The sequence below is a fragment of the Trypanosoma cruzi genome, genomic scaffold (genome assembly GCF_000209065.1).
Source record: "Trypanosoma cruzi strain CL Brener 1047053512977 genomic scaffold, whole genome shotgun sequence".
In the NCBI taxonomy this organism is placed as follows: domain Eukaryota; phylum Euglenozoa; class Kinetoplastea; order Trypanosomatida; family Trypanosomatidae; genus Trypanosoma; species Trypanosoma cruzi.
This window is the reverse complement of record NW_001849142.1, coordinates 1-8,924: the sequence shown is the minus strand read 5'-3', so window position 1 is coordinate 8,924 and position 8,924 is coordinate 1. Positions and strand designations below refer to the sequence as shown.

The following is an 8,924-nucleotide window of genomic DNA, read 5'->3' as shown; positions in this document are numbered from 1 at the left end:
ATGTATATGGCGTATTATTATCCCTCAGGCAAAAAGTAGAAGCGACAGTAGCGCACAAAATATTCGCCTGGGCTGCCTGTCGGATCCTGAACTGATCTAACGAAGTAAAATAGGACGAAAGAATGGAGAAGGGGGGTGCGGTAGAGAAGCAATGGGTTCGTCACAGCCTCAATGTTCACTCCAACTAATTATATAGTTGTATATATTTGGATAGCCACTATAGTGACACGCTGCACTCTATTCGGATTGGAAATATTTATTCCTTGCGAGGTGGCACCATTTAAAGATCCTCCAGCCACAAGACTCCGCCGCAACGTGGGAATCGGAAAGAGGGTGAATGGGACGGCAATAGTAAAAAAATATATATTCGTCTTATCGCTATCGGTTCGTTGATTCCTTCCATCGCGGTCCTCCAAAGGATGCATAAGAAAGGAAGGAATCGCACAGAAATGTATTCATCCCATCAAGGCATGTATTAAATTAATTATAGAGCCTTCCCCAGAAACACGCATTTCACAAGCTCATAATAATAAAAAAACAGCACGCACCTCTTTTAATTTGGTCTTCTTTTTGTTTGTTATATTGTTTGTTTGTTATTAAACTTCACTGTCGTTTAATGTTCGCTCCTAGTTACCTCCCCCATTAATCCCTCCCTCCATGTATCTTCCATGATATTTCACTTGGGTCCGAAAGCACACGTCATATCCCCAGAGTGAAGCAGTCTCTTTGTTCTACTCTTCTCCTCCCTCCTCGTTTCACTTCCAAGAAGTTATTCTTAACATGTGCGGATCCACTGACTCTACTTACCCGCCCGGCCACCACAGCACAGACAGACGATTGTTTCGTGTGGCCGCAGCTGCGAGGAAGTGTGCGTCCGATACTGAAACGGTAAAAAAAAAAAAAAAAGAGTAGCAGCAGAAATTGTCGCATCTTCGTCCTGTGTTATGGGTGCATTTGGGGTGAGAAAAAGTGGGCGCCGCCCTCCTACAACTTGGAGGTGAACAAGTTCTTCTCAAATGAGTGCAGCGAGTGGACACCGCCTTCCATCTGGGCAATGGGACTGCGGCGGTTAAATAAAACCTGCCCCTCGTACATCTTCTCACGCACGGCGTCAAAACCGATCTCACCAATGTCTTGAGCTGACTGCTGCAGACCCTTGTGTATGTACGCAAGGAGCTTCGTCACAGAACCCTTGTCCAGCACTGTTCCAGACACGCCTTGTGCCACCTGGACAGTCTCTTTCTCTGATAGATAACGCTTACCGGACTCCTTTCCCTGCGACATGGCTTCAAGACTTCCCATACCACGGTATGCCTTAAGGCGAAGGCCCTCCTTAAAGAAGTAGCTGCCTGGAGTCTCTGAAGTACCAGCAAGCATGGAGCCAAGCATAGCGGTGTTTGCACCAATAGCAAGAGCTTTGCAAATGTCACCAACACTTCGCAGACCACCATCCGCAATGCATGGCACCCCTCGTGATGCGGCATAGCGGCACACCTTGTACACTGCTGTAGCCTGTGGACGGCCACATGCAAGGACTTCCTGCGTGATACAAATGCTTCCGCTTCCCATACCAATCCGGATGGCGTCAGCACCAGCATCAATAAGATTCTTGGCCTGGTCCTGCGTCACGACGTTACCCGCCACCACCTCCAAATGAGGAAATGTCTTCTTCACCCACTTTATAAATGATACCTGGTAGAATGTGTTGCCTTGCGAACTGTCCAACAAAAGGACGTCGACGCCGGCACCAGCAAGGGCCGCTACGCGTGCCTTATCCTCCTCCCGTGTGGAGGTCGCAGCTGCACACAGAAGGTGTCCGTTACGATCAAGACTGCTGTTCGGATAGACACGAGCACGCACGGCATCCCGACGAGAACAGAGGCACATGACTTCCCCCTTGTCATTCAAGACTGGCAGGTACCCGTGTCGGCTGCGGTTCAACACATCCATCGCCTCTTCTAGTCGAATAGGGTACCGCTCCACTGTCATGCTTTCGCGTTTTGTCATAAATTGCGACACCGGCAATGACACATCCTTCACAAAATCAATGTCCTTTGAGCAGACAATGCCGAGCAGTTTGCCGTCGTGTCGGCCATTCTCCGTCACCAAGATACCGCTGATTCCTTTTTCGGCGTTTATCTCATGAATGACAGAGATGGGCGTTTCCGGGCCCACCGACTTGGGTTTCATAATGAAGCCGTTACGAAACATCTTGACACTCCGCACCATCTGCACCTGGTGTTGGACGGTGCAGTTGTTATGGAGCACACCGATGCCCCCCATCAACGCCATCGTGCGTGCCATCTCACTCTCCGTCACGGTGTCCATCGGGGAAGAGACGATGGGAATATGCAACCGGATCTTTTTCGTGAATTGCCCCGAAACCTGCACATCTGATGCGCCAAAGTCAATAAATCCCGGAAGAATAATGAAGTCGCTGTACGTGAGGCCGTCGCTCTGAAACAACTCCTCGGCCGTGACGCCGTCCCGTATCGTTTTTGTGCGGAGGTCAACATTCGCCATCGTTCCTACTGCTTGCGTGCGGCTATGCGTGCGTGAAGAGAAGTGCTCGCGAGTGTATTAATTCTCTCTTTCTCGAAGAGTAACCCGAGAACCGGTAAAAAGAAAAAAAGGCATGAAAAAAAAAAAAATATATATATATATATACATAAATACATATATATTTATGTGTCAACAAGAAGGAAAAGAAGTGGGAAAAAGTCCCCATTCCCACGGTGAAACACACGGGAGGCAGCGCACCTCTCCCCGCCGTTCTATTCCCGGGGAGAGACGCTTAATTCTCTTCTCCCGCCCACTCAGTCAACAATCCTTTTTTTTTTTGCTTTTTTTTTGCTTGTGTGAGTATATGTCCATCATCCCCCTGCTGCTCTCCTTCCTTTTCTGCCTCACCGCACCTCCCCCTCCGCTCTATTTTCCCTCTCCTCCGTCGACTCGTCATGAAAAAAAAAATGACGGCGGCAGCACACAGAGAGACTGGGAGATCACTGTAGGAGCGACAGTTTCGTCACAAGCACAACACGGATGCTCTGGTCAAACGAGGCACAAACCAACAGCCCCTCCTTCGCGCGGTTCCAATCAAGCGCGTGTATCGGCTGGTCACCCAACTTCGCCCTGTTGAGCTCCTCAACGCTTCCAGCAACACCCTTCGCAACGCCCTCGGGATCCCGCAGCATGCGCTCCGGTGGGTAGCGGTAACGGCAGAGCGTCAATTCACCACCACCACCAGACATGAACACTTCACGGTTCTGAGGCAGCGCGCGGGTGCACCACACGGTGCCATTTGACACCCGCTCCTCCACGTACGCGTAACCCAAATTTGGATGGAGCGTCCGCATATCGTACACGCGCACGCGGCCTTCCAGTGACGAGACAATCAGTTTGTTCATGTTGATATCCGGGCGATCAAACTCCAGGTCACACACGCCGTTGTTCACATTGAACTCGTGGAGCATCTTCTGCATGCGCATGTCAAATAACTTCACGTCTCCGTTGTCGTACCCGGCCGCAACGACGCGCTCATCAGGATCAAAGCTGTTCCCAAAGCGAACAGTCCAACAGTCACGCGCGTGGGCGGGGTTGGCGGGGTTCAGAGCAACCACTGGCTTATTCGACTGACGTACATCCCATACTTTCACGCAACCGTCACGCCCACAAGTCGCAATCTCTGGTGGGCCGGAGTGCTGTGCACCGTCAACAGCATTGATAATGTTCTCGTGTGCATGTGGTACAAGAAAGAGCGGATCAGCGTCGAGCCGTTCAATGTCCCAGAGAGACAGACCACCTGCGAAGTCACCAGTGCATAGTGTTATGTTCGACTGCCAGTTGGAGGTGTTGTGACCAAAGGTAGAGCATTTTATAGGCATATTGCCCTTGATTTCGCACTGCACGCTCAGTTCACCCTTGTTAAGCTGCAGGACCGATATGGCGCCTTTGTTATTCGGATACTGGCCCACCACAGCAAAGGACGCGCTGCGCGGCACCCACTTCACGTCGAAGGCTGTATAAAGAAGATTCTTCTTGACATGTTCAATAATCTGCTGCCGTGAAAAACGTCGCTGCTCCTCACGCTTCCGTTCCTTTTCTTCCTCCTCTGTCAGGTACGACATGCCGGCCGCCAACTACGCTTCTCGGTGGCACTGAGAGCGAAGAGAAAAGGGCACGTTACGGGCAGTGAAATCGGCATGAGCAAAAGACGTCAGCAACTCCCATGACGCAGCGGCAGCAGTACACACTCACACACGAACAGACAGAAACACGAAGCAAATTAATATCATGAAAAAAAGCAAAAAAAAAAAAAAAGTGAGGAGGGCTATCATCAAGATCACAACCCATGCACTGTCACAACTGCCGTAGTACGCACCAAGAAACAAACGGAAATAAATCAAACGCAACAAAACAAAAAATTGTGGTACCAATGATAATAAACACTCCGTTTTGTCAGATCGCCTTCTCCCCAGATATCCTTTGCGTTCTTCATTGCGTTTCTCTCCGCTCGCCCCCTTATGCGCCAAGGGACCAACCATGAGTGATTCCCCGCCCAACAGCTCCCGCCACCGCCAGCAGCGACAGGAGCACCTCAACCAACCACGCAGGCACACAAATGTACATGGTGTCTGGATCTGTTCAAAGGTCTCGTTAGTCACATGCAGGCTCACTTCACATGCTGCAACCTCCTGCCCTGTTGCTTTACAGGCGCCCTGTCCGAGAAAAAAGCCCAGCGACAACCCGATCCGACCAGCAAATGAGCAATGCAAAAGGATTATCAGCACACATGAAAAAAAAACCGAAAAAAGACACAAGGCAAAAATATATATATCACGGTGGCGCGGCTGAAAGAAAGGGCAGAAAAGACAACAAACCCAAAAAAAAAAAAAAGATGGAAAGGGGGATGTGAGAAAAAGTGTATCGGCGTAAAGCCAGAAAAAGAAATATATTTATATTTATATTTACACATCTTTGCTTATGTGGTTTATGCAACGCAAAAATACACGCCGAACAAATTTATCTTCCGGCCATTTTCAAACCTTTTTTATTTTTGTTCTTCTTGCGATCTGGGGCGAGGGGCTTTCAGGGGCGCAGCAAGACGCAGAGAAATGAAGGAGACACTATATTCCCAGCGCCGCACGTAGCTGCTCCTCCCAGACTGCTGCCTGTGGTGTCTGGAAAAAACACCAGTTCGCCCCCTCGATCTTCAGCGCAAAGTGGTTGGGATCAATGCAGGCCACCTGTTCCACCCGCAGCAGCGGGATGCATCCCCGGAAGCCGACTCTCCCACCGGGTCGAAGCAGCAGCGACAATTGACCGTCCGCCAGCTCCATGTAGCGTTCCTGATAATCCTGCGTCGGCTTGAGCTTCCACACCATGCCAGAAAAGAGCACGGAGTGGTCCAGCCGTGGACGAGGCAGCAGCTGCTCAGGGCTAATGTCATGCAAGACGTGCTGCAACAACGAATCCTCCACATCAGAGACTCTTAGAACCTCCGGAAAGCTACTCAGCGCTGCGACGAGGAGGGGCTCGCGCAGAAGTTGAGTGGTGTCTGGACGCTCCACGGACGACTTGCGGAGTAGTGCGTACACGATGCGCTTCAACTCCACACTGTGCGAAGTCTTTATGGGCGGCACCTCCTCATGAAGAACCTTGTGGCGCAGCTCCTCATACTTGGTGCCCTCAAACGGGTGTCTGCCGGTCATGGCCTCGTACAGGATAACACCAAGCGACCAAATATCGGCGGCCGCTCCGTAGCGCTCATTCCGCCATAATTCTGGCGCAACGTAAGCGGGGGTGCCGCATATGGTGAGGCCCACGTCACCACTGATGGTGTCATACGCGTTGCTGAGGCCAAAGTCTCCCAGCTTCAAGAGTCCCGTCGTTTTCAAGAGAACATTGGCAGGTTTGAGATCACGATGGAGAATCTTTTTCTTCGTATGGAGGTAGTGAAGGGCCAGGACAAGCTGTAGCAGAATATGAACTATCTGGTGCTCCAGCAGCTTCCCGCCATCGTGCATCTGATAGCGTAAATCGCCGGCGTCACAGTACTCCATGACGAAAAAAAAGTTCGACTCTGTCTCAAGCTTCTCGTGAAGCCGAATGCATGCAAAGTGGTCAATAGACTCCAAACAGCGCACTTCTGTCCGCACCCGCAACAACTTTGGTTCACGGTAATTTTTAAGAGAAGTTATCTTCAGTGCATATGGTGTTCCGTCGCTCACATCCAGCACCTTCCACGTCTCCCCGGAACTGCCATGCGCCAAGTAACGTACATACGTGTACTTGGAGTCTGTGGACCCACTGCATCCAAGAAACCCCGGCACGAGGATATGGCCTGTCGCACCTCTCGTTCCCGACTCCGGCTGCATCAAGCTCTAAAACAAAAGCCCAGAGGGGCCCCACGCCGAGAAGCAACTCTACGGTTTTGTTATTATTATTATTATTATTATTATTATTATTATTTTAGTTGATTGTTACTTTGGACAGCAAGAAGGGAGGAAGAAGAAGAAGAGACAAATGCGGAGAATCGCGCAGGCACAAGAAAAACAAAATAAATTAAAAGAAATATATAAAAGAAATAAAAAAAAAGGAAATGCAAGCAAAACAATGCGAGTTACGACGGCTCTCGTTGCCCCTCTTCCCGCTTGCGCACACGTGGCACCTCGCCGCACAATAGACATTAACGACCTCGGAAGTGGCCGCAGAAAAAAAAAAGAAAAAAGGGAAATCACCCGCCCCACATATATATATATATATACATGAGGGAAAAAAGCTCCAAAAAGGCCTTCTGAACACCCCCTTCACACAATTTCGCCCAATAATAAAAGGGGATGACCGACGAAAGTGCATGTGAAAAAAATTTGCTGCGTAAAACGACGATGAAAATCCAAGTGTGACAGTAAACGTAATCGCCAACGGTAGAAGTAGCCGTATTGAATATTTTCGTTGCGTTACGAGACAAAAAAGTAAAAAAAAAAAAGAAAAAAGGAGGGAGACAGTACCGCTTGCACCAAATAATAAATAGGAGGGGAGAAGACTGTCTCTTCTGCTTTCTGCCTTCGCGTGCATCTGTGAGTGCAGAAATTCATGAACAAGGTATAATACGGACGCCGAGAAAAAACACACAAAAAAAAAGGGATCGAAAATGGAAAGTAAGCATTGATTTACATCCGAATTGCGTGACTATCATCGCTCATGCTCGCTGCTCTCTTCGGGGGGCTGCCTCTTAATTCCATCCTGTAAGTGCAGCCATATCACGCAGTGCCCTCGTAATGTGCTCCGCAAGCCGCGTCGAAGAAGTCGATTTGCAGCTGTGCTTCGAGGTGATGGTAAAGTAAAACAGACTATCGCCGTATAAGCAGTAGCACACCCCGTAACCGTCGTCTTGCACAGGGCCAAAGCCGCCATTGGGTGTTTCAAACGGTTCATCGTTTGGCGGGTGAAATTTGTCTGGCAGCTGCCGCGTCAGCACTTGCGACGTGCTGAGCTTCCACTTTGGCTGCATCGCCGCCTGCAAAAACTCGGATGCCACCTCAAAGCCGGTACTCGCGCAATAGAGTCCGAAGAGGTGGCGGTCAATGCCGCAGCCAGCAATGGCATCACGTGATGTCTTCTGGTGTCGTTCACACGCAACATGAAGAAGTTTTAATTTCGCCTCTGCGCTCAGCAAAGGTTGCTCCATTGCCCGCACAAAGGCACAGGACTCCTCACTCACAGTGCGGATGGTTTCAGTGCGCCCTTTGCGGTACATACGCATCGAAGCTGCCTCGTATGTCTGGTCAAAGTGGCCCTGATCGCGGAAGTACGCGAGTTGCATTGCCATCTGCACCCACGCGTCAGGGCTGCAGCGCTGTTTCTTCGGGAACCCCTTGCCGTAATCGGCAAAGCGGCAGACGCGGATGTCAACATCTTTTATTTCGCGAATGCACCGTTCCTGCACGCCTTGGACAGCACGTTTCATCACGGCATCAATGGTGAACCGAATTCGATTAGGGACAAACACTTTAAATTTACCATCAGCCAGTGCCACTTCATCTTCGGGTAGTTTTTTTACATGCCCATCCTCTGTGTATAACTCCCTAAATTTATCCGAAGCGTGACTGTACTCCACCACATTTGCGAGGGTCAGGGCATCACCCCATGAGTGTTCCGCATGCACACCACAGTGGCCGCCCTCCGTGACAATGACGTTGAAGCTCTTGTCGCACCAACGATTGTGGCCGTTGCCGCACAAGTACATCATGCTCTCCTCTTCAAGGGATTTTGGTTCCATTTCATCAAGGCAAAGTACAAAAATGGCTTCTTCAATCACCCGCAGCGGCTTCACATTGTAAGCATTGTTCACAAAATGCTTGTCGCGAATGTCCGCCCACTCCGCACGAGGGGCGGTAGTGAAGGCAGGAATGAGCGCCTCGACAGGGTCAGTCTCATCCTCGGAATGCAAGATAGATTCCAGCGCCATCTCAAGTTGGTACGGTGTGAGCTGATGGTTCGTCAGCGGGTGTAACACCTCAAGTTGGTAAAAGCGACCCTTGTGGATGACCACAATGTGCTTAATTCCCTCGTGCTGAACCAACACGTCCATCTCACGTCCTGGAATACGGGTGGTGTTAAAGATGTAGCGATACTGATTCATGTCAAGTGGAACAAGCCCGCTAAACTGCGGTGGAAACGTGCGCTTGTCGAGACTTTTCTTTACCTTAACAAGGTTGTACACCAATGCCGCCGCACGGGAAGCTTGAAGCGGGGTGGGCAAATATTTGGCAAACGCCACCCCAAACCAGTTGGAGTTAATGCAAAGACTTTCGCGCTGAGCAAGGTATACATACTTGATCCACCAGTCCGTCATGTAATTATCTGCAAGTAAATACTTTAGCCACAAGTATCTCTGCAACTGCGGCCCCTCATTCCGCAGA

At 50.1% G+C, this 8,924-nt stretch overlaps 4 protein-coding genes across 4 annotated transcripts, besides 7 other annotated features; all 4 read right to left on the bottom strand.

Annotated features, from left to right (window-relative positions):
- Nucleotides 1-2,672: a sequence feature (heterozygous, Esmeraldo-like haplotype).
- Nucleotides 236-523: a mobile genetic element.
- On the bottom strand, nucleotides 985-2,523 carry Tc00.1047053507211.40 (inosine-5'-monophosphate dehydrogenase, putative; the record flags this gene model as incomplete). The annotated part of the gene is made up of 1 exon (XM_800679.1): nucleotides 985-2,523. One exon carries the CDS (start codon nucleotides 2,521-2,523, stop codon nucleotides 985-987), a length of 1,539 nt encoding a protein of 512 aa, XP_805772.1.
- Nucleotides 2,651-2,688: a microsatellite.
- Nucleotides 2,673-8,924: a sequence feature (areas not merged during assembly with more than two copies in the genome that could not be assigned to a particular haplotype).
- Tc00.1047053507211.30 (hypothetical protein, conserved) lies at nucleotides 3,003-4,127 on the bottom strand (the record flags this gene model as incomplete). Its single annotated transcript, XM_800678.1, has 1 exon — nucleotides 3,003-4,127. One exon carries the CDS (start codon nucleotides 4,125-4,127, stop codon nucleotides 3,003-3,005), a length of 1,125 nt encoding a protein of 374 aa, XP_805771.1.
- Nucleotides 4,948-4,970: a sequence feature (AT_rich).
- On the bottom strand, nucleotides 5,127-6,377 carry Tc00.1047053507211.20 (protein kinase, putative; the record flags this gene model as incomplete). The annotated part of the gene is made up of 1 exon (XM_800677.1): nucleotides 5,127-6,377. The coding sequence occupies one exon, from the start codon at nucleotides 6,375-6,377 to the stop codon at nucleotides 5,127-5,129; it is 1,251 nt and encodes a 416-aa protein (XP_805770.1).
- Nucleotides 6,434-6,471: a microsatellite.
- Nucleotides 6,552-6,616: a sequence feature (T-rich).
- Tc00.1047053507211.10 (choline/carnitine O-acyltransferase, putative) lies at nucleotides 7,235-8,924 on the bottom strand (the record flags this gene model as incomplete). Its single annotated transcript, XM_800676.1, has 1 exon — nucleotides 7,235-8,924. A coding segment is annotated over one exon (1,690 nt), but the record flags the coding sequence as incomplete, so codon positions are not given.